This window comes from Dipteris shenzhenensis, chromosome 27 (genome assembly GCF_047967505.1).
Source record: "Dipteris shenzhenensis isolate YYH24624 ecotype China chromosome 27, Dip_SZ_1.0, whole genome shotgun sequence".
Lineage (NCBI taxonomy): Eukaryota > Viridiplantae > Streptophyta > Polypodiopsida > Gleicheniales > Dipteridaceae > Dipteris > Dipteris shenzhenensis.
The window spans coordinates 42537255-42563319 of NC_141622.1; the positions used below are offsets into that span (position 1 = coordinate 42537255).

Sequence of the window (26065 nt, forward strand, 5' to 3'; positions counted from 1 at the left end):
TGCTTTTCTTCTCAATTGTGCTTCTCATGCTCCCGTCTTCTTAAGCTCTGATACCAACCATCTGGAATTGCCGTAGAAGACCGTAGAAACAGGAAGAAAAGACAACAGATTTCAAAAAAAAGTTGCGCAGATACAAGAGTTTGTACACCTGATACATGCAGCAGCTAGAACCTTGCAAATCTGATGCATTTAAGATATCGGATAGCAGGACGAGACTAAAAGTTAAGCCACAAATCAGAAGCTTCACAAAAAGCGACACAAACATGAGCAAGAGCATGGTTTAAGGTGGTGACAGCCAATCAACCTGTTTTAAGATCCAGAAATAGTGAGTTTTGAAGTCCATTGGATCCACTCAAACTTTGTATATTACGAAGTTCTAAGACCGCTTTAGGAAGGAACAACAATCATGAATACTTAACCCCCTCTCACTAAAAGGCTGTGGCCTCTTTTTAAGCTCCTGATTTCATACCATGCGGAGCCTGTCAGTTGGATGCACCTGCCTTTGACAATGCACTGTATTTTCCTAGTAACTGACGTAACTTACAATTCCAAGTTACTCATCTAAGCTATCACTATAAGAAATTATTCAAAGTGAGTGAACACTGGCTGCTCTCAGGAGAGACATAATAGATCAACAAAACATTACCAACTACTTTTTCCTTTACAAGACTCTTGTCCTCTGGGTGCTGTCACTTAAGCCCGTGTACACAGAGAGAGTGCAGCTTTGAGTGACAAACAGGAAAAGAAAATACCACTTGACCACACTCTCAATGATCCCTTGCAGCCTTCATCAGATGTTTGATGATGATAAGGATTCCGTCTGAATTGTAAAGGTCAGCTCAAACTGTTTTTTAAGAACTAGCAAAAAGCATAGCCAATACCAACAAGATTGGCCAAGACACCAGTCTACAATCCCATTGAACACCTTCATACATAATGCACTTGTATGATCAAACCTTCACTGTGATAAAAGCACTTTCTATAATCAAAACGTGTGGGAAACACACTGAACGATATACTTAGGCTGTGCACCTTCTGATGTAGTAGAGACAGCCTTGCGATGAGATTTCTGAACTTGTGAAGAAACTCGCAAGAATGCAGAAAACTAAATACTTTTCTCGTTAAAAAATTCAGGTGTCCATTGTGCTTAGGATACAGAGAAATTTAATGCTTTCATTACTAGTTCATAAACAATTATGATGTGGTTCCAAGAATTTTGAGGTTAGGTCCATCAAGTATTGTCATTTCATAGAGGCTCCAGGAGCATCGGGATCCAGTCGCCTTTGGATAGCAGCAGCAGCCTACAACGCATCAAAGATGGTCACTGCAAGCTTTAATTTGCACTGCAATAATACAAGAGTTCAAAGCAGACAGACCTAAAATGAACCTAACATCCACAACCGTTAACATATCAAAGTAGAACATCTAAATTGTCTGTAAATCACAATATAGAGCAATGTGAAGACCTCGAAATTGCCAAGACGGTATTGATATTGCATTTCTTCCCGAAGTTGTGCCTGCTCTCTCATGGCCTGTGCCTGAAACAGCCAAGGATGTAACATACTTACAATCATTGTTTTTGCTCAGTGTTCCACCCCAACTTATGGACAAACAAAGACACTAGTTCTGCAAATTAGCTTTGCGATAAAAGCAAGACGTGACCAGATTTTCACTGCTGCTGTAGACATCAGGATACAAATTCAGACAAACTTCAGCATTCTGAAATGTTCCATTCACAACTTGAGCAGGACTATATGTTACGTAAGAAAAATACGCTATTGTATCCACATTGGCGTTTTGCCTATTTCACAATTGAAAAGTTCATGTAAGACATCCGAAAGTGTGTGCCTTAAGTCACAACCACTTTTTTTTTTTTTTTTTTTGCGCAAAAAGTAGTGCTAGTTATATTGCTTGAAAACGAGAGTACAAGAAGGCCTAAAGGCCAGCGGGCTGTAATCACAGAACGGATACAGCCCGTGGTAACAAAATAATTACAAGCCTCTCAGGGCATAATCATCTAAGTGTGGACAAACAACCACGGTGGGGGGGAGTAATGCCACTGAAGACTCTGAGCAGAGTGCTGGAAGAACAGCTCTTGATGGTCCCAGTCGCGAAGGAAGCGCCGTCGCTTCTCCTTCCCTGCCCGGGTCTCCCCCTGAATCTGATCCCACTGACCCTTGAGCGTGTGAATGATCGTGCTCCAGATGTCCGCTAGGGTCTAGGTAGCATAGGAAACCTGATCTCCTAGGGTCTGCGCACATATGGAAGTCCAGATATGCCAGCCTACAATACTCCTTATGATCTTCCAAACTGGGTGCCGAGTCATCGCTCCTGCATCTGTCTCTGTCAGATGCCAAGGGAAGCTGTCCATGTATGCCCAGGTGGCCTGCGTGATGAAGAAAACTGGATCCTGCCGGGAGAACTCATAAGCCAAGTGATGTCCCATCTCGGTGCTGCACCAGCAAACGGCTCCCCAAGTGACCGATCCTAGCTCGGGTGCCAGCCCTCGCTAAGATCCCCATGACTCCCTTCCACACTGTCTGAGCATGCGAGCAGCTCCAAAGGCAGTGCTTCAGGGACAACTCCTCCTGAAAACACATCTGGCAGTGCCCCTCCTGCCCCATCTGCCTCAGCCATCTCCCAACTGGTAGCCCCTTGTGGACCACCATCCAAAGAAAATAAGAGATCTTCCTCGGCCGCCAACTTGCCCAAAGAGTCTTCCAAAATGTACGAAGAAAAACCAGAGATATCCCTTGGGCATACCAACTATGTGCCTGGGTGGGTAGCCTGCGCTGGAGAGCCCCAAGAGCACGCCTACCGGTACGTGCATTGTATGAGAAGAAGGGGGTAGGGTTCTCTGAGGTCTCCAGTGGTGGCCAGTGCCACTTCCCTGGGTCCCACTCCACCTTTATCAAGGAGCGACCCTCCCAAATCCAGAGTCTCCAGTCCTGGTCCTGAACAATCAGGGGGTCTATATGCCACGCTTTCCCTTGCAGCCCTATGATGCGAAGGCGCTGCCAGGGAAGCTGGGGGTCGATCACGACCTCTCTGCTCTGGAGACGGCTACCATCGGTGACGGAGAAGAAGTGGATCAAGGAGTCCGAGAAAAGGCCTGCAACCACCAAAGGAATGCCGCGGGGTGTGAACTGCCCTAGCCACCTCTCATCTCCTGGGAAGAGCTGTCTGGTAATCACTGGAATCCTCCAACCTGCAAGAATGGCAGCATCGATCTCCGCTCGCCGAGCCTGGATCCCACGTGCCGTACCTACTGCTGCTGCCAGCTCGCCTGGGCCCAACTGGCTATAGACATCCCTCCAAACCCGAAGCGAGCGGGCAGGCCCACGCGCCCAGACCGCCCATGGGATATGGGATCTCTCTCCAAGATGGCGACCTGTATCATTTGTCACCTAGCTGCTCCAGATCAGGGGCTATCTGTCTACCTCCTCTCGGCAGCTGGGGGGGACCTGAGAGAGGCTGTGCCGCAACTTCCTCCAGACCGAGACGAGGCCGCGGAGGAAGGGGGAACTGGGCTGAGTCAGCAGGGCTGAAGTGAAAATCCACCGGATAGACGGCTGCCAATCGCACCCTCTCTGGGGGATGCACGCGCTGAGACCATGCTGAAGCAAGAGCTTCCACGTCTGCCCTCCTGGGATCAGACCGCGGATGACTAACTTGCCAAGTAATGCCTGACTCTGCAGTTATGGATCTATGATGCCAAGACCGCCCTCTGTCTGGGGGAGAATGACCGTCTGCCAGGCGACCCGGGCTCTGGTGGTGCCGGAACCATCTGAGCCAGAGCACAGAAAGTTCCGCACCAGTCTCCTCAGCTGGGCTACGCACGATCTCGAGAAGCACCAGCAAGAAGCCACGTACCAAGCGGTGGCTAGAAGAACTTGATTGACCACAAGGGCCCTGCCTGCTAGAGATAGCCGAGCTGAGCCGTGCTGCAGAAGGCTAGCTTCCGTCGTATGGAAACTAGGACCGGTAGGAACTGCTGAGCCGGCGTGATATCCAGCCCTACCTGGAATCCCAAGTAACGTGTCGTCTGTCCTCTAGGGATCCAGCGAAACCCCAGGATAATACCCCACTATGAACTGGCCCCCGGATCCGTAAGAAAACCAACTGACTTATGCCAGTTGATTTTCGCCTCAACGGCTAAGCAAAAAACCTCTAAAGACAGACTCACTCGCTCCACTGACTCGATATCATCCTACACATACAGGGCCGTGTCGTCTGCATACTCGGAATCCAGAAGTTCTGCATCATCCCAAATAGGGAGGCGCATCCCTTGAAGACCAGTGGTACAGCCTCGTAGGAAGTGAGTCATGGCCTCCGCAAAAAATAGGAAGAGGTAGGGCGCGCAGGTGATGCAGATTGGGTAGAGCAGCAGAGGTCTATTGTAGGGCATGTGCTTATGGTCATAGGTGGTACAGATCTATTGCAGTGAGTGCCACATCATCACCTTTTTAGGGTTAGGTTAGGGTTTGCTAGATGATCCATAGTCTCTTTGCATTCTCAACTTTTGGTCGCTTGCTGCGTAGCAGACTTTCAGCTTTCAACCTTTACTGTTTTTTTTTCTGTCTCTTTTAATATGGTATTAGAGCCAATCTCATCCTTTCTAATTGCACTCACATCCGTTCTTGCACCTTCACTACAAGGGAGATCTATTTTCTCATGTGAACCGAAATTGAATTCCCAATCCTATTCATTGAGCAATGAGATTGTGCACAATCAATAAGGACTTCTGCATTTCTATGTAGCAAGAAGCACTTTGAAGCAACCAAGCATCATCATCCTCTTGCACTCTATAGGTTGCATGCAGCTTGAGGAGCACCTGCTAACAGCTACTAGGTCTGACCATACAAACCTATGGACCCCAAATCTCTCTCTCTCTCTCTCTCTCTCTCTCTCTCTCTCTCTCTCTCTCTAGTCCATAGGTTTGTATGGTCAGACCAGGGATTATCGTCGACTAGTCCGTCGCAAGAAGCTAGCCTTCTTGCGCCAAAATGAGGATACGCTACTGAACATTCTGTTTAGTAGCAACTCCAAGGATTTCTGGAGGAAATTCCTAGAATGCCAATCCCCCTCCCCCCTCACAGACACTTCCCTCTGGCACTCCTACGCACGTACACTCTATGATATCCATGATCAGCCTCCTCCCGACCTCTCAGCCACCCCCCGCCCCACTTCTTGTATCCTCTTCACAACCCAGGGAGTCACCCACTCAGCGCATAAGCTTCACAACGGCCGAGCTAAGGTTCATGAGGGCCTATGCACAAAGTTTGTTGCCTATGGCATCAAAACTCTAGCCCCCATCCTGGCAACGCTGTTCAATGAAGCTGTCTGCCACGGGTTCCCCAGAGCCTGGACCCTGAACACTATCACACCCATCCACAAAGCAGGAGATCCCATGGATCCAGGGAATTACAGGACCATCATGATTGGACATGTTATGTCCAAGATCTATGCATCAGTGTTAGATGGCGAGGTCAGTGCTCGCGCAGAGGTACAGGGGCTCAGGGCATCCGGACAGGCCGGCTTCAGGGCGGATCACTCGACTTACGATCACATTTTTACACTTAGAGGGATCATTGAGGAGGCCAGACACAAGAGACAGAGAGTATATTGTTGCTTTGTGGATTTTCGCAAGGCATTCGACACCGTTCCCCGCGCCCGACTCGTCAGACGCCTGCACGAGTTAGGCTACGACTCGGTGATTATCTGGGCAGTAGTAGCTCTCTATGAGCGGGTGACGGGGCAGGTCAGGATTGGCACCAGCTGGACCCCAGAGATCACGAGCACTATCGGAGTCAAACAAGGATGTCCCTTGTCACCGACTCTATTTGGCCTCTACATCGATGAGCTCGAGACCACCATCAGGACACTCGGAGGTGCAGGCTGCTCTCTTGTGGAGGCTGTCATCCAGATTCTCCTATACGCAGACGATGTAGTACTACTATCCTCTTCTGCTACTGGTCTTCAGCGACACCTGGATGGACTTCAGGTCTTCTGTGATACACATGACTTGAAGGTCAACCTTGGGAAAACCAAGGTGATGATCTTCAACACTTCCAGACCCGCTATGCACCGAGAGCAGTTCCTCTTCGCCCGCGACCCTGTTGAGATAGTTGACTCTTACACATACTTGGGCGTTGTCTTCTCAGGCCCGATCTTCACGATGCGCCCGGCCATGCAAGCCAGGATCAGCCGGGGATACGCCGCTCTTGCCAGGTTGGAGCGACAGTGCTACCACTCCCACTTCCAGGACCCGCGGACCAAGTCTCTCCTTTTTGACTCTTTGGTTCGCCCAGCAGGCATGTACGATAGCCCGTGGTGGGGAGTCGACCTTTCAGACACAGAGTGGGCTCGAGTCGAGCGCCTACAGATACTGATGTTTGCGCGGATGATCCGTAGCAAACCATCGGTACCACACCAGATCATTCTAGCAGAGTTCGGCGCCTCACCCCTACAGCTTGATAAGGCTTTTCAGGCTATCACCTATCTCCACAGAGTCAGGGATTTCAGCTCCTCCGCCGACGGTCGCCACCGCCTACCTTGGCTAGCCCTATCCTCCTCTATGGCCTTATCCGTTGATGGGGACCAGCGATGCTGGTATAGTCGTCTTTCCAGTTGGTTCACCCGACTGGTCCTCGACTTAGACCGGTTGCCTCCTTTTCAGTACAGCCTCGACGCTCCACCATCTCCCCTCTCCCCCACTGACCAGGAGGTCTACCGGCTCATTCGAGCGGATCTGCTCCAGCTCCACACCTGGTGGACATGGTTTCTTCACTCCGAGCTTCCTGTGAAGCTTGACTTCTACCGCCGACACTACCTCCAGATCTCACAGGAGGGCTTCATCACACCTCCGGGTTACACACAGCTTCATCTACCACATGCGCTCCGGATCTCCCTCGGTCAATTTAGGGTCTCGTCACACCGATTACGGATCGAGAGCGGACGCGCAGAGGGTATCCCACGAGAGGGCCGCCTTTGCCCACTTTGCGACTTGCAGGAGATCGAGTCGGAGGAGCACTTTGCTTTCAGATGTCCTATCTATTATGCCATTCGAGGCCGGTACCACTGCCTCTTCTGCGACGGATTCGGCCCCCTCCCACACATGCTGCAGTTCCCGGATCAGCGATGCCTAGCCGATTTCTTACATGAGATGACTCGCCACCGAGATACCTCTCTCCGAGCACGGCGACACGAGCAGCACACACAGCATGAGGACACCCAGCGGCCTATCACTGATTTCTTCCAGTCACAGGATACCTCTCCTCAGTCTAGCCGACGACGCGGACGTGAGCGAGAGCCAGAGCCACGACAGCTGCGCCAGCGGACAGACTCACACATCCGGGTCCATGACATCTCGTCTCTGCTCTCTGCCCGCCCCATCGGGGTTACCGTTGCCCTCATCCACAGGGCCACCCGCCGCCCCCGACGACCGAGCTCGACTAGGCCGCATGACGTCAAAGGCCAATCATCTATCGCAGGGTTTTTCCGGCCTCCCATTTGACGGCCCCTCTATGATTGGTCTCTGACAATCACCACCTGCACATATATACTGTATCTCCCCCCTCTGCCCCATTTTTGGTACCCCCCCCTTCTTTTTTGTATCATCTGGAGGTGGACACATATTTTTTGTATCAGGACTAGACACACCGTCGTTCATAACCTCTTTTTTGTAGAAACGGTTGGCTGGCCCATTTTGAGACCGCCACCGTTATGCTCATTGTATCAGTTATCTTTAGTCTCATAGACCTTCACGGTCTCCCGAAGACTTTAATAAACTTTCTTTCTTTCTTTCTTTCTCTCTCTCTCTCTCTCTCTCTCTCTCTCTTTTTGTACCGTCAAGAACTTGAAAATTCTTGACCCCTCCACACCGGAGGAGACTTTTCTTGTACACCGTTCGGGTCCCATGGGTCGTTTTCGGCCCCCCGTGGACGATAATAATTTCTACTTCTACTTCTCTCTCGATGATCCGATGGAAATGGGATGCAAAAATACCTTGGGGAAGACATATTAATGTTCAAAAGACATCTAATCTGCAAAATGAGAACCAGCTCACATGATCCAGAGGTGGAGAAAGGCAGGTTGGCAAGTCTACAAAATTTGCCCCACAAGAGAGGTACTTGCGGGTAGAAAATGAGCAGCATGTACTCCTAAGATGCCGAGCCTATGCACACATCCAACAGAGCTATGGGGACAGAAAAAGCAACCTGAAAAATATGTTGGAGAAACGAAACCAAAAAGCTAAGAAGCTACTTGAAACAAGTCTTCGAACACCGCAACAAAGTACTTGGACTAGCGGACCAAGTCAAAGAATGGTGAAGTTGGTTAACCAGGAATAAGTTTTATTGTTTTACTTTTTCCCTGCATTGGTAAAAGGAGAACTGTGGAGACGCCCACAAGGAACTAGAAATAGTCCAAGAACTAGGAATGCATGCATTTCGCTAACCTCTAATGGGTTAAAGTGTTGGAATTTGTTTGTGCAATGTGTAGAACCCAAGAGAGTGCAAAAAGGACCCAAGATTGGGGAGAAAATCACAAACAGCAGGTCCCAAAAGGCTCTTAGGCAAGGACAAGCGGGCACCTCTTTAAAAGAGGGCCCACAAGACTAAAAAGGCACCTAAAGCCTCCAATTTAGGAAGAAAAGCCTAAAAGCTTAGCTTTTATGAAAAAGTAGCTTTTAGAAAGCAAGCCCTAGCTTTTGCTAAGCCTAGTCTATAAAAGAAAGGCCTCTGGCCTCCCAGATGTATTCCAAATCGTACTCAGTTCTATGCTCTTTCAAGAGCCAGTTGTACAAGGATTATTCTATTAAATAAAGACCTTTGGGGGGATCCAGCCCTTATTTTTGGGCCCTAGTGCTGTGTTTTACTCCTTACCCTTCTCTTCGAGCACTCTATCTAATTGGCGATTCAACTTCCACAGCTCCAACACGTATCTCAAGAAGTGTACGGATTTTTCAGTGCCACATTACAAAAGGACATCAAATGATGCTGGGAAAATCACTCATATGGGAAGGCAACTCCTCACATTGTGTGGATGCTTTGGGCTACAAATATGTAATGGTACAACAAATTTTCAAATACAGGAAAATACACTGCAAAACAAATCAAGGTTCAAGTGTAGTTGATTATGTCACAAACTCACATGCAAAGCACACGATTGAGTACATCAAGATTGAGGATGAGTCTCTCGAGTCGGACCACAGAGCAATGTCTATAGGCACTAAGGGAACAAGCAATGCTGTGGGGGAAAAAAAGAAAATAATTACACATCCCAAGCTAAGAATGGAGTACAAAAAAGTGCATATTTATGAAAAATAGATTGAGGCGGCGATGGCACAAAGGCCAATGCCCTCAACATGTCAAGAGATGAGCAAATAAATAATAGATATGTTACTGTCAATAGCACAAAAATGCTTCTCTAAAAGCAAGCGGAGAAGTCCAGGGATGCCATGTAATCATTGGTACGACCAGGATGCAAGGATGCAAATAGAGCCTAGAGAACAGCAAATACAACAGAGAAGGAGGACAAAGCTCGAACATATAGACAGATAGTAAGACACAAGAAGAGGATATATCTCAAGAGTAAACAGCTGGAGAGTTTTGAGGAGCTGAAACGAGATCCCATAAAGTTTATTCAGAAACTACATGGCAACAAGCCCCAAGAGAGGAAAGCACAATGGGAAGACATGATACGATTTGTCAAAAGCCTCCATGCAAGAGAAGGGGAAGAGAAGATCAGCCACAACTATACCGTCAAAGCAGCAGACGGAGTCATAACGGAAGAAGACATGGGAACTGGTCTGAAAAAGCTAGCAAAATTGTACCAATCCATAAGGGGAGGGATAGCAAGATGGCAACAATCATGGTAAGCAGCCTAATGGCAAAGTTATATGGCACTATCCTTGAGCAGAAAATCAGCAAATGGTCGAAGGAGGAAGGAGTAAGGGTGCCATCCCACCAGGAAGGGCTTCACCCTAAGCACTCTATGGTTGATCGTTAGGTTGCCATACAGTCTGCAAATGAAGTAGTCAAAGGTAGGAAAGAGGTAACTGCTGTTTCATAGATTTCAAGAAAACCTTCGACAAGGTACCGCGAAAGAGGCTATGGAAAAGATTGGAGAAGCTTCAAGTCCCTCAAGAACTCAGAGAAGCCACCTACCAACTCTATGAGAAGGTTCTAGCTGAGTTAGCACAGCCGCTAGAAGATGGATCATGCTCCAAGAGGAAAGTTGTAATAAGGACTGACATAGGGGTTAAACAAGGCTGTCTCCTATCACCGACACTATTCGGTCTTTTTATCGATGAATTGGAAGAGTGGATGAGAATACATAGCAAAGAAGGTGTGCAAATTGTAGGATACGCTTTGTTATTGCTTATATATGCAGATGATGCGGTATTCTTTGCAAAGAACAAGGAGAGCCTACAAGCACATCAGGATTCACTGAGAGAGTTTTGCAAACACTCACGAATGTAGGTTAATATAGACAAGTCAAAGGTGATGGTCATCAGGACACATAACAAATAGGTGGATGTCACATTTGGAGGGGAGCCCCTGGAAATAGTCAACTCATATAAATATTTAGGGCCGGATTTCACCGACAACTACAAATGGAATGCATGCATGGAAAGGAGAATTTTGGGAGGTTTAAAAGCTCTATATAGCTTCCAAAATAAATGCACGAAGGTGCATTTGTGGAATTGGGAAATGAGAGTGTCTGTACAGCATGCCTGTGCTAGACAGTAATTCTTTACGAATGCCCCGCTTGGGCACCTGGGCTATCTAGGATTCACTGGGAAAGAATAAAAACTTTACATAAACGCTTCCTAATAGGGGAGTAAGGGGTTAAGGCATAGACACCCTACCCTACTCCTGCTGGCTGAAACACGTATGATACCTCTAGAAGGGGAAGCATTGTGTCAATTCATGGCCTACCTCAACAACGTTGAGAAGATGAATGACAGCAGGATACCATACAAAGCAATGGAAGCTACACAACTCACGGGTTGGCACAGAGAGGGGACGAAGTGGATGGAATCATGGGGTATAACTAACGCTGATATACCAGAAGATGCATGTGAAATAAGAGAGATTGTGATGCAGAAAATGGTACAAAAACTATGGCAGAACCCAGGGACAAAAATGAGGTTTTATAAACAAGAAATTAACTCAATGGACAGTTATGGAATGCAGAAATACCTTGGGGAAGACATATCAACATTTAAAAGACACATGATTTACAAAATCAGAACTAGTTCACATGATCTCGAGGTAGAGAGGGGTAGATGGGCAAGACCCAGGATCCCCAGAGAGGAAAATCTGCCCCACGAGAAGTAGAAAATAAGCAGCATGTACTCCTCAGATGTAGAGCATACGCACACATCAGAGAAGGCTACGGGGAAAGCAGAGACCTAAAGAATCTGCTAGAGCAACCAGCCAAAAAGCTAGGAAGCTACTTAAAAGAGATTTTAGAATATCGCAACAAGGTACTGGGTCTAGCTCACAAGATAGCCCAACAAGTACTCACTACATGACAAAGCTGTAAGATTTTTCTCTTCATTGGATGTAAGGGATCACTATTAGTTAATAGTGATCGACAGCCCCATAGATCCTAAAGGGTCTCACGCGGACTTTAATATAATCATATCATATCATCTCTCTCTCTCTCTCTCTCGGGCAGGAGTTCATATTTGATGCCTTGGAAGAGGATAAGAGAAAGAAGAACAAGGCCCTGGATGTCCTCGTTAGAGGACTCGCAGTAGGCGACCCCCCTAAGGTAGATGCCAAAGCATTGTTCACAAAGATGGGTGTCAACCTGACTTGTGAGGCAGCTTGGAGAGTGCGGAAGGCTGATGCACCAACCAAGCCATTGGCAGAGCATCAAAGGGAGGGGATGGTGTTGGAATAGGATTGGTCACCTCCCCACTTGTGAGACCCCATATGACGAGTGGGTGGACCATAGGTTGATAGGATTAGGCATAGGGCTGCCACATGGGCTGACATATGGGCAGTAGAGAGAGAAAGTATATACCTGGCAGATCAGGTCCACCTAGTGGGCAGAAGTGGTGCAGGAGTGCCACAAGGCTCCATGGATGGAGAGGACAAGAATGTGCAGGGAAACTCAAGTATGGACTGGCTGGAAGCTTTCCAGGACTTGGAACAGGGCTGAACAGAAATGGAGGAGGTGCAGCAAGCTATGGAGGAGCTATGGGCTTGAAAAGGAGGCTGGATATGGGCAGGCCTGTCTGGGCTAGTGCTAGCCTGCCACGTGGCCAGGCAGGGCCAGCCAAACGGCTGGAAGTCTGCCTCAAAAGGGGGCTTTATAGGCTCAGGTTAGAGGCCTGTTTGAGTCGGCTGGAGGGCCTGATCAAGTGGGCTACAGGGACAGACTAAGTCGGCCAGCATGGCAGGGGCGTGAAGCCCTACATAAGGGGGCATGTGCAGCCCCATTCATCATCACTTGGAGCAGTTCCCTCAGGACAGCTGACAGGACCAGCACAGGGACCAACCTTGGGCCTTCATTCAGAAGGAGAGGGTGACCCAAAAGAAGCTGCAGACTGAGCTAGAGTGGCAGCCCACCTAGGCTGATATCCAGACAGTCAGGTGGAAGAGATCCTTTGAACAAAGAGTCTACATTTGCTCAATGGATCTAGAGGTGCCACACATTTAGTAGGGGAACATTTTGGTATTGTATTGTGTCCAGTTTGTGGACAGAAGGGAATATATAAGTGTTGCTTCTATATTTGTCTCTGATGCACAGTCTATTTGCTGGCCTGCACACACATGAATGGTTGTTAAGTACACACATATTGATGAAGCTTTATTCTACAGTGAAACACTTCCGCATGTAATTCATGGGCCCATCTATCCGTCATCCACTATGGGATACCCTCTGTAGGGAATTTCATTTTCTAACATGGTATCAGAGCCCTGATGGAAGTTCTCGGGAAGTGGAGCTTGAAGGCAAGGACCTTGCTGAAGGACGACTTTGATTCATTGCTCAGAAAAATTAGCTTCGATATCTAAAGGATTGTACCTAGGTACGAGGCTCAGGTTCAGGCAAGCTTCTGAAGGATTGTACCCAAGTGGGAGGCTCAGGTTCAGGAAGGCTTCTGAAGGATTGTACCCATGTGGGAGGCTCAGGTTCAGGAAGGCTTCTGAAGGATTGCACCAGGTGGGAGGCTCAGGTTCAGACAGGTGTACAACACTCTAAACCCTTTTCCTCTTTGAGTTCATTATCATGGCCAATAATTACCAGATCCCAAATTTTGGTGAGACAAGCAAGCTCGACGGGACCAATTACCCATTGTAGAAAACAAAGGTTTGGAGCCACTTGGTATTGAGGGAGGCGTGGGGGATTGCGACGAGGAAAAAGCTGATGCCTCAAGCCACCGTGACTACCCCAACCACAACAACTTATGACAAGGCCAGCAGATCCTATCTTAGCGAGGTCATGGCAAATCCAGGATGCAAAAGCCTTGGCTATCATTGTGATACTACGGCGGATATGGTGCTTCCGCACATACAAATGGCCAACTCCTTTTTCAAGGCCTTGACAACATTGAGGGATATCTATGAGCTCGACAATGAGGCAAGAATCTTGGACCTTTTGGGCTTGCCTTTGCCAGGATTACCCTTGCCCTTGCCTTTGCTCTTGTCCTGCTGAGCTATTAGGGTTTTGTCATCCTTATTCGTACCGTAGTACTTTTTTTCCTGAGCTTCTTGTTGTAGCAGCAATGGCATCAGCTCCTCGAAAGTCACCGGCGCCGTCCTCTGCCCTGCAATCATAGTAGTCAGAAAACTACCATAGCTCTGGGGGAGCATTCCCAACAACAACCTTGCCATCTTGATCGAGCTCGTCATTCAACCAACTGCGGCCAGCTGATCCTGCACCACCTTCATCTTGGTGATGTACTCTTGTACAGAATCCTCTTCATCTATCCTCATGCCATACAGCTCTGAATCTAATGACGGAGCAGACTCTTCAGATGAAGACAACAAGAAGAAGAGAAAGAAAGAGAAGAAGTGCTGCTTCTACTGCGATGAGCCAAGACATTTTGTGAAAGATTGCAAAAAGAAAAAGTATGATCATAAGAAGAACGGTGCCAACTTAGAATCAAAGGAATCAGCTCAGCTGGTGGTCACAGAGGAAGTTTTCTTGGTGGCAACTCTGAGCGTTGTTGAGATTATGTACATGGACCACAGTCTTACTATCAGGATGTCAGACATTGAGGATTGGTCCGAAGAGGAGTCAGGATCCTTTGTCAAGGTGATGGACAATGACGAGTGCCTGGAGTCATCCGGGTGCTTGGCTGGTGTTACTGAAGCAAAGGGGGATTATTCGACAAGACCTGAGGACTTCGGGTCAAACGGAGGCTATGACTTGAGGTGGACAGCAACACAAAACCACAGTTGGAGCTTGATAGTCCAGGTAATCTGGATTTGTGTTGGGGATATGATGTTTCAGGTAAGGTGTTTGCTTGCAGACCTAGCCAGATAGAGGACGGGTTGAAACCCTGAGAGCTTGTGCCTAGAGGACTTCAGGCTGTTCACCCATCCTGAGGGGGACAGTTGGAGAATGTTGGTACCTGGAGAGCTCGAGTTCAGAGGCCAGTTCGTGCCTGAAGGTGGTGGTACCATCAAGTGCTGCCAAAAATGGACTTGTGTACCAAAGTGGTGTGCGAAAGCGGAACCGGACCTAGCAGAGCAAGAGCTACTCGTTGAAAAGCCAAGAAAAGACTACGATGACACCAGAGTGTTCCACAAGGCTACGACACGGGAGCTACACAAGCATCTTCATCGACGGAATTGGATTTGGTCAATGTGGGTCGATGAGAGGGGGTGTTGGAATTGTGATCCCCCATATGAGAAGTGCATCGGGACCGTGGACCATAGTTTGATAGGATTAGGCATGGGACTCCCACATGGGCAGCACATGGGCTGCCATGTGGGCAGGAGAGAGGGAAAGGAGATACTCGGCAAATCAGGTCCACCATGGGCCACAGGGCTGTCTACGGATGGAGAGGACAAGAACGTGGAAGGAAACCAAAGTATGGACTGGTTGGAAGCTTTCAATGCACAGACAAGAAATAGATAGGTGGGCCTGCTTGACTTCATAGATGACAGGGATCCACACATAGTCCCAGAGCTAGATGCAACTGAGCTCGGGATATTGAGGCACTCTGTAGATGCCCCACAAGTGACAGGATATGGACAACATCTGCTTGAGCTGGGAGCTATCCACGACCTGATCATCTATAATAGTCTTCATAGATGGCCACACTTGCTTCCCGCATGGAGTGGACTATCTACTAGGCCCACTTGACTGTCTCACGCATACACGACTTCGCAATAACTCCCTCCCCACTCGGAGCTGACCACTCATACTTGGCCTTTCACATCTCTGCCACCATGCCAGCCACAGGGAGAGGGCCCCGCACGCATTCAGATCCGCTTTGACCATGCCCTTGACCCAGTGTACGTGACTCACCTAGACAGGGAGCTCTCGGTCCTACTTGGAGATGATATAGACCTCGCCAGCGCCTCCGACACCTTTGTCTCAGTGGTACAGGACACCGCTACCAGATCCTTTCCCACGACCCGATCCATGCAGGTCCAAGATGGGGAAGATGCCTCAAAACCCTTGGTTCGACGATGAGTACAAAGAGGCAAGAGCCCACCTCACATAGGAGCGGGCTTTGGGTCACCTGAGGCACATAAGATCTTCTGACGATTGACACATTGTAAGAGGCAGGCCTTCCTCGCACATCGGATGGATGAGATTGTCAGATCTTTCCGAGGAGACTTGACCACTAGATGGGGATTTCTATTGGAAGGGAAGTCACCTATTCCCATCACTGACCTAGATGTGTGGCACACGTATGCATGTTCCCTCTACAATGCCCAGATGCAGACACCACCGGATGTGCCCTCTATGCCCAAGCCCACCACCTGTCACATGTTCACTATACAAAATGTAAGGGTTGCACTTCGTCGCGATTACACAATCAGAGAGCGCAAGACCATGAGGGCCTACAGACTAAGCACTTTGCACATGGACAAGAGGTCCTAGCTCTGGACCGGGCTGTGTGACGGCTTCCCACCTACTTGGAGCAACACCACTATTGTGCCGATACACAAAGCCGAGGACGCTATGGAGACGGGGAACTACCGTATCCTCATGATTGGCCATACTTTGGCCAAGATTTATGAATCAGTCTTAGAGAGGGAGCTCAGCAGTCACACAGAGGCTCGGGGGCAACACGGGCACTAGGACAAGCAGGATTCCCTCTACCTTAGATCACATCTTCACTATAAGGGCTATCATTGAGGAGACGAGATCTAGACACCAGAAGGTCTTGCTTTGTACTCTTTCGGAAGGCTTTTGACACTGTCCCACGATCCGGCATATTCAAGAGACTACAGTAGCTGCAGATTCCAGAGACACTGATATGGGGAGTGATGAACCTATATGAGTCAGTAGAGGCATAGTTCGTGCCCCCGGTTGGATTGGGCCGAGAGTACAATCAGAGTGACGCAGGGCTGCCCCTTCTCACCAACCCTTTTTGGGCTTTACATTGATGCAATCACTTCCTTCATAGACCGCCTAGGAGATGAAGGATCACCACTAGTCTATCTCATGATACAAATATTGCCATACACGGATGACATAGTCCTTATCTCATCCTCAGCGGAGGGGCTGCAGAGACATTTGGAGGCCCTAGACGTGTTTTGCAGAGAGATCTGACAGTCGATCTTGGGAGACCAAGGTTATGGTCTTCAACACCTCACACGCAGTGCTTCGTCGACTCAATTTCACCTATCGAGATGAGCCAGTAGAGATAGTGCAATCCTACATATATTTGGGAGCAGTCCTCACAGCACCCCTTTTCACTATGACACACGTAACCCATGCACAACTCACACAAGGGCAGGGGGCTCTGGCACGATTGGAGAGAGAGTGCTTCTAGGCACACTTTCAAGATCCATGCGACTGACTGCCATGTATGCAGCATCCTTCTGCGGCTGAGATCTACCGATAGCGGAGTGGAGGAGATTTGAGCGGCTACAGGTGACTATGGGATCTAGGATGATTCGGAGTAAGCCCTCAGTTCCTTATGAAATAGTACAATGAGAGTTCGCCATGACACCACTACATATTGATGCCATCTTTCAGACAATGACATTCATTCATAGAGTTTGGGACCTGCCCCAATGGAGACTACCGAGGCTGGCCCTAGATCATCCAAAAGATTAGCTGAGAGCGGGGTTGGACACATAGTATGCACGTATATCCACATGGTTTGCCAGACATGAGATTCAAATGGACAAGCTCCCTCCCTTTCAGTACAGCATGATGCACCCTCTGAGTCAATCCCGCGAGATTAGATTAACCGTATCATACGGTTAGCAAGGTCCAAAAGTCTCGGACTTGGGGGGAGATCGGGAGCTCCCCACCAAGACCCAGTTCTATCACAACCACTTTCTGACGCTCTTGGGAAAAGGGATTCATCATCAGACCCCAGTATCTCAAGGACAGAGGCTCTTGGGAGGAGGGATTCATCACCAGACCCCAGTATCTCAAGGACAGGGGAGTCTCACATGCACTGAGAATAGCTATTGGACAGATGCAGGTTTCATCCCATCAGCTGAGCATTGAGACAGGGAGAGTAGCATGTATAGCATGCTATGCACACTAAGAGTGATTGACCCCAGTGTCTCAAGGACAGAGACTCTTGGGAGAAGGGATTCATCACCAGACCCCAGTATCTCAAGGACAGAGGAGTCTCACATGCACTTAGAATAGCTATTGGACAGATGGGGGTTTTATCCCATCAGCTGAGCATTGAGACAGGAAGAGTAGCACGTATAGCATGCTATGCACACTAGGAGTGATTGAGATAGAGGGGCACTTTCTCTGCGCCTGCCCAACCTACTATGAGATCCGAGGGCGATACGATTGTCTCTATCAAGATGGGAGTAGCTTCGTCCCACTATCGCGATTGATCAACTTCCATGACTAGGTCTGCATTGGGCTCTATTTGCTTGAGATGCGCCGACATGTGGAGACCCTACTACGACTGATCAGAGAGCAGCAGAAGGTGATCAGACCACAGGAAACAGACGCTAACTAGACACGACTACGAGTCACAGATTTCTATGTTTACGAGTCAGCTCCACGACACAGTGGGGTGGAGGAGGACGAGCTAGCCGATATGCGGGCCATTTGGATTACTGAGAGAGGGTTGCAGAGGCCCCCCACGACACAAAGAGTGACTAGAGCACCCTCTACTGAGGTCCGACCTATTACAACTTTCCCCAGAGGAGACCATCCGAGATGAGGGGTCACTCTGAACATAGCTCAACGGGTTCAGAGATCAAGGAGACCACGTCCCCGTCTGCCACCACAACATGTGACAGCCCGACAAACGCAGATCCGAGACATTTTCATCGCTCATAGAAGAACCACCATAGTGGCAGGTTTCGGATTCTGAGTTCCAGTTCCAACTCTCAACCTACTTCAGACAACATATGATGTTTACTTGTTTTTTATTTTTCTTGAGCAACTGAGCTTTTTATTTCAGCATAGTACTCAGCAAGGGTATTAGTGTGCCCTTCTCCAGCCCTTTGTGGCTTGTATGAGTTCTTTTCCCTTTTGGTGTATTTTGAACTTTGTCCCATAGGCCCATGAGGCCTTCTGCGGACGTTAATATATGCTTCCGCAGCTTTATGCTGCTGCAGCCCCGCACATCATCAAGGTCTCCGATGGACTTGACTCTTCTACCTGCATCCAAGGGACCACCGCATGGATGCCACACCACAGTTTCCACGCTCTCCATGGACTAGTGATTTTTGTGTTTATGTTGTACATGTCTTGAATGTAGATGCCCGTAGAGGCTCCGCCCATTCAGCATATAGTATCTGGTTTTCTCAGTCTCATAGACCCTTCAGTTTTTAGAAGACTCTTAATAAACTTTATTTCATTCTCTCAATAGATGTAAAGTCTTTGCTAAGTTAATTCAACAAGAAATATGGTATAGGACAAGACACGTACAACCCAAACATGTGGTGCTGGTGGCATGTGAACCAACAACTCCCATCTCCCCGATAAACATTGTTTGCATTTGCTGAGCTCAGTCATAACTAAATACATATAGCTAGCTGATTCCAGGAACATTCCCAACTCATCCTCTAAAGTGTAGTTTCAATCTCATGATAGTCACTCATAAGATTGAAAACCATAAACTCCATCATGCATAGCAAGGACTAGCTACTATGACATCCCCACTGACATCACCACCACCCAACAGTGGGTGTAGACCATAGTACAAACACATGCTCTCACACATACTCGAGCATCCATTTATACAAAGGTCTTCGTACAGTTGCTGAGCTCTCATAGCGAAATGAACACTTAATTTTACAAACAAGGAGTGTTTAAATGTCCATGGATTAAGCCATCATAAGGTTCTTTTGACCCATGCTTGAGCCTAATCTTTCCTTGCTGTGACCCCATTGATAGCTCAGCTTCCCAATTTCTCTACAGAATTTCGACATTCTTGGTATACATATGTCGCAAAAGCTTCAAAAATGGCATGATTTAGAATAAAACTGGCAATTCATTTTCAAACTTGTTCAAACTACAAAGCACTGGACCACTGCATGGAGACGCTGCAGCACAGCAACATAACACCATACCCCTACTTAGAGCCATTCAGCAGAAACTTTTAGAGCATTCATTGATCTATGAAAGGTAGCACATCGTAGTGCAAAGACAATACCATTCCACTCTGCATCGAGCGTTTCAAGGCCTCCACCTCTGCCTCCTTCTTCTGCTCCCGCTCCCTTCTCAATTCTAGTCTGTGTGTACCAAACAAGTGCACCTCGTAGTTAGCTTCTTTGCAGATTTTCAAAAGAACTTCAAATTTTATGGTATGCCAGATCATTAACTTTCTTTGACTAAAGTCAAACCTTGCAAGACCAAATTATTAGACCTTACCTGTACATGGAAAGGAATTGCAAAAGGAAAGACAGAAGAAAAAATGAATGGAAAGAATACCACATTAAAGTTTGTATCCCAAAAATAAGGTCAGGTTCAAACATGCAAATTATGCGATGTATTGTTTATGAAGAAAAAGCAACCCCAAAACCAAGCTGACCCTGTTTTTATAAAGACAATATGAGAAAACTATATTTGGTAAAGGATGTCTAATGAAGTGGAATCAACTTTTGTTCATGGGAAAGACGGCATAAAATCTTATCGAGGGTACTTGATGTTGAAGACATGGTGGCATAAGCTCAACAGTGTTCCATGTAAACATAGATGAACCTATTTAGAGCCTTGAAACTGTCATATGCCATCTTCTGCACCTTACAAAAAGTCCTGCTTTCGAATATCACAACTTCCCATACATAATCATTGTTGTGACCACAGACAGACTATGTGCATCAATCTCAACCACTAAAGATTTGTTTTCCACTGCTTACACGATAGGAGAAACAGGAATCCTGGAATCTAATCTATCATTTCCCATGGAAACATGAATGAGCTTTTTTTAAAGCCTTGATAGAGTAGTAGTCCCATCTTTGTGCCTAATAATAATCATGCATTCAAATGTCATTACTTCTCCTATGTAATTACTGATGCTACAACAGACAAGCTATGTGCATCAATCTCAACCACCAAATGACTGATTTCATCCACTGCTTTGACGATGCACAAACTGGAAAATATACATTTCAGGCTTCAACCTATCGCTTTCCATACCAATACGTATGATAGCTTTGGCCTCACCAGCTGCCTTCAAATATTTCATCATATCAGACCTTGTCACATTTTATAGCATAACCAGTAGACATAGCCGTAGACCACAAGAAACATTCCTAGACACTCAAAGATATTTAAATGACTGACCTAAGTCTATCTTCATTTATTTCTAGGAAAATGTTGCTTAGAAAACACACTTGCTAGCATGAAAGTGTGATTCTTCCGAAGACAAGCTCCTTAAAAGTACCCTTGCTTGAAGTTACGTCATTGGCACTGCTCTTTCCAAAAGACACTTGATGTGAATAAAGGGAGGCTACAAGGGTGTGCACAGAAAAGCAAAGGCATCTATTGCAACAGACATTTGACGGGAATCAAGGGAGGCTACACAAGGGCAAAGCGTGCAACAGAAAAGCAAAGGCATGTATTGCACACACAGTATCAATCAAAAACAACCATCTGGGAGTAGAACAGGAATCCTTACGGATGACCCTTAGCTCAAGTCAAAACGTCAAAATGTTTCCTTTACCACTACCCTTAGTGCTAACAACCCTTTGCATAAGCCACTGCAGAATAGGCCCCCGAAAATAGGCCAAAATGATTTTATCCACTCAAACTCACAAGCCCCTAAGACAAAGCACGCTGTTCGAGTCGTTCGGAGAGCCCATCTAGCTGTTTTCTCAGGTCGCACCTGTTCTTGAAGCTATTTCGAAGGTCGCGTGAGCCATCAGCTACTGTTTGTGCCTTTGGGAGAGCTCATTTGGCTTTCTTCAGCTCGTGCAGTCTCCTAGAGGTGCCTCAGCCGCTCGCAAGCGTTCCTTGGACCTCTTGCTGACCCCTGGTTCGCATTTTGGTCCCGGACAGCGCCTGCTGCTGGAGCTCATTTCTGCTTGTTCAGTCTGTGCAACCCTGTTCTGATGCTCCTTCCAGCTCGCAGCTTGCTCCAAGAGTTCCCTGGTAGTTCGAGAGGTTACCTGGGTATCTTTTCGAACTGTTCTTTTGGTTTGTGAGAAGCCCCCCGCTGTCTCAGCCTGGCTGTGGTTCTTTTTCAGTCCATTTGGCATTGCTTTTGAAGGTCAAAGCCTTCTTTTCTATGCTGTGAGTCCCTTTATTCTGTGCTGGCCTTTTCCAGCCAGCCTTTTTTAGGACCTTGATCCTCTTTAGCCTCTTCTTTTCCTTTTTTCGCCACCCCTTCCCTTTTTGGTAGTGCAGTGTTTGTGTTTGTACTTTCTGAAAAACGAATCTGGGTGGCAACCCTCGGTTTGGACATGGCAGCACCCTCAACTCCCCAAGCCTTAAGGTTCTACTTTCTCCACCAGACAAGCAGCAAGTGAAGGATGCAAATTGCAATCCAGTCACTTCAGGACAGAGCAGTGGACTCACTCCTAGAAGTCAAGTGCGTGATTGAATCCAAGCAAGTTTAGCACTAGAGGGTGACCACATCCAGGAGGCTACCATCTACCGGAAAGGACTCTTTCTTCTCCAACTGAGTTCCCCCGACACCATCCTTGCCCTTGTGGATCAACGCCCCATTTTCCTCAAGCCACAACTTGTTTACTTCATCCCCTGGTACCAAGATTTCACAGTCGACAACATGGATACAACACATCATGTGCCTCGTTTCCCAATGATGCTTCGCTTCCCACGGCTCCTGAGGGAGAACCAGTATTATGCTCAAGCTGAGATAATATGACCACGGAACGGTCAATGGACATTTTCCTTTATAGGACCAGCTTTTGTATTGTATTTCATTGTGCTTCAAGTATGTGGTTAAAGGAATCAATGTCAAGGTCCTAGTAAGGGCAAAATGGTGCAAACTAGGTGGTTCTAAGGCTAGGGGCTTGAATGCACCAAATATGTGTAAAAGCCAAAGGACAAGTATATTAATTGTACTCCAAGAGATGGATAAACGGTGTACCAAGAATGCGCCTCAGAATGTTGGCATGTGGCGAGTAGAACCATCTAGGGAGCTGTGGGGTCTGTTGTATGCATGTAGGAAGAGAAAATGAAAAACCTGACGTTCATGCTAACCTAGAGGTTTGGCTAGGTGGATAGTACATGTGCCAACGCTCATGATTATCAAGGAATTGTTTTCTGGTCGTTACATTTGGTATCAGAGCAAGGTTACGTTGAGTCGTTAGGTGTTCATGCGGATCTTTGGGCTGTGATGGTGAACAAACATTGTGTGAGTTCTTCAGTCCTCTCGTCTGGCATCTCTAGGTTTCGGCACAAATTTTTGTGTGCCTTCCCCTCTTGCAGATTACTTTCGGTGCAAGGAGAACATCCTTTTCCATTCAGAAAGACGGAGAGAGCATTCCTCAAGATGATGCAAGATTTGCTTTGCATGGCAGAACTCGTAGTGCAGCAAGGCACGAAGGGAGGGCTCTTTCTCTTGAATCAGCTTATGCAAGTACTCTTCTTGATGAGGAAGAGCCTGATACTTTTGAAGAAGCTAAGGACAATGTGCATTGGATGAATACCATGCAAGATGAGTTGCAGTCCATTGAGAAAAATAAGACCTGGAATCTTGCGGATTTGCCACCAGGCAAGAATGCCATCAGTACCAAATGGGTATTAAAAGTAAAAAGAAAATCAGATGGGTCCATTGACAGATACAAGGCACGGCTGGTTGTAAAAGGCTATGCTCACAAAAAGGGCATTGATTATGAGGAGACATTTGCTCCTACTTCCAGGATGACCACTATCATATCAGTTATTGCTATGGCTACACGTTTTGATTGAAATGTTCATCAATTGGACATAAAAACAGCTTTTCTTAAATGGAGACTTGTTGGAAGAGATTTATGTCAAACAACCTCCTAGCTTTGAAATTTCGCGTAATGCACATAAGTTTGCAAGCTAAATAAGGCTTCGTATGGGCTAAAACAAGCTCCACGTGCATGGTACTCCAAGATTGATGCCTTTTTTACCAGCAAGGGGCTTCATAATAGTCCAACTAAAAGTACCCTCTACATCAAGAAGGATGGGGGGGATATTTTGGTCATAATTCTTTATGTAGATGGCGTGCTGCTCACAGGGTCACATGAAGAAAAAATTGCAGATTTCAAAGCTGAATTGAAAGCTACATTTGACATGTCAGATCTGGGCATGTTACATTTTTACTAGGGGATCCAGTTTATACAAGAGAGACGTGGCATTATTATGTCTCAATCCAATTATGTGCAAAAGCTCGTGAATCGGTTCAACATGCAAGATTGCAAGCCTACCGCCACTCATATGGAGCCAGGGCTGAAGCTTATTATGTATGATGCAAGTGAATCAATAGATTTCACACTCTACAGCCAGGCTGTTGGATGCCTCATTTACTAGTGCAATACACGGCCCGATATTCAGTTTACAGTATCTCAGGTGAACAGGTATACGCACAGCCCAAAGACAGCCCATTGGCAAGCTGTAAAACGCATCTTCCATTACTTGCGAGGCACAAAGTCTTATGGCTTGATGCTTCCCAGGGGGGGTGACTTGTAGATGCATGCTTACAGTGACTCAGATTGGGCTGGAGACTATGACACTAGGCAGTCCACAAGTGGTAATTGTTTCTTTTTAGGACATGCTTGCTTTTCTTGGCTAAGTAAGAAACAATCTACTATGGCTACTTCCTCATGTGAGGCTGAGTACACGGAAGCTTTCACAGCAACAGTTGAGTGTGTGTGGCTACGCCGCTTATTTACTGATCTTCACCTATCATTGGAGGGTCCTTCTCCAATTCTCACCGATAGTCAGAGTGTTATAGTAGTTGCAAAGAATCATGTGTTTCATGCTTGCACGAAGCACATTGAGATTCACTATCATTATGTCAGAGAGAAGTTGCATGTAGCGGAGATCAGTATGATCTATGTCTCCACACATGACAATGTTGCAGACATCTTCACCAAAGCACTTCCACATGAGAAGTTTAAGGCATTCCGCAATACCCTGAACTTATCTCCTTTTGGTGATGGATCTTTTCCATCATCACATTGGCACTGTAGGGGGGTGTTGGAATTATCGCAATAATTCATGGCAGTGACCAATGTATGACTAATAGGTGAGTTAGGAGCACTTTTCCCTCATTAGAGGTTTTTCCCCCTAACCACAGTTAGGATCCCTAACTACAGTTAGTGGTAAGTGGTTAGAATAGGGTTTTGCCACTTTGACAAAACCCAAGACTTATATGTTGTTTCTATCTCTTCCACTATAGTGTGTGCTCTTGCTCTCTTACACACACACACACAGTCTCACATGTCTCACAGCCGAGTGGCCAAGCCAAGCAGGCAAAACCAACACAGACTCCTGAACCAAGTACCACCTTGGGGCTATCCTCTTGGTTCCCTTCCCTAGCCAAGCATATCACAAGTAGAATAACCCAACATCATGCCAAGCAATGTAAAAAGAAAAGTAACTCCAATGGCAGCCCCAAGCTTGGTCAACATCTTCTTTAACCTCAGAACAAAAAGAGAAGGCGAGGAGAGAAGGCTTGAGCTTTGGATGCATTTCAACCTCATTAGTGGAAAGATTGTCCACGGAAAAAGGATCGTCAAATGGCTGAGATGGTGATCTCAAAGTGCGACATGGAGATGGAGGAAAGCCTAGAGACCGGATGCAGATTCTAAGCCCACAGCAACGGGGTATACAGCTTTTAGCAAGATGAAAGGACAAGTGGCCAATCATGATGTCATTGTGTTGTTTGACTCGGCATCAACACACAATGTAATGAACTCCAAGCTCGTAAAGAGGCTGAAATAAAAGACTAGCCCATCTGACTATGCATCTACGGTCAGGATGGCAGATGGAAGTTCAACTGAAATATGGACCAAGGGACTACCCAGTTGGAACCTCGAATTCATGACTATGCGAAGAAGTTGGACTTTGGACCGGCTTTCTCACGCAGATAGAGCCTCGGGAAAGGCATGGCATTCTAAAAAGAATCCAGGAAGTTGTGAACCAACTTCTCGAGGATATGCTTCGAGCACATGTTTCCAAGAGGCAATCATTATGGGAAGACTACTTACCCATGGTTGAATTTGCTTATAACAGTGCAAAGCATTCTAGTACTAGTTTCAGTCCTTTATGCTTATGTACGGGTTTCAACCTAAGTCTTCCATAATGGTCGGATTCAAGGGAATCAAGAATGATGCTGCGAAAACATTCTTACAAGACATGCAAGAGACGTTGCAGTTTGCCAAGTAGTCTATTAGAAGTGCCCAAGATCGTGACACATTTTATGCTAATAGACATCGTTCGCCTAGACAGTTCTCTATTGGAACGATACTATACTTGGGAGGGCCTTGAG

General features: G+C 47.0%; 1 protein-coding gene across 3 annotated transcripts in view; it reads right to left on the reverse strand.

Moving 5' to 3' along the window:
- Positions 1–404: 404 nt before the first annotated feature.
- LOC147884326 (uncharacterized) overlaps positions 405–26065 on the reverse strand; it is a 122356-nt gene continuing 96695 nt past the window's right edge. Inside the window, exons 8-10 of one of the 3 annotated variants that reach the window (XM_087399099.1) lie at positions 19790–19868; positions 1467–1538; positions 405–1301 (exon numbers count right to left, since the gene is read on the reverse strand). In XM_087399099.1, the coding sequence (XP_087255225.1) occupies positions 1242–1301; positions 1467–1538; positions 19790–19868 (211 nt within the window). In that variant the 3' untranslated portion in view covers positions 405–1241. The remainder of the gene's footprint in view (positions 1302–1466; positions 1539–19789; positions 19869–26065) is intronic. The other 2 variants (XM_087399101.1, XM_087399100.1) reach the window with 2 other exon arrangements.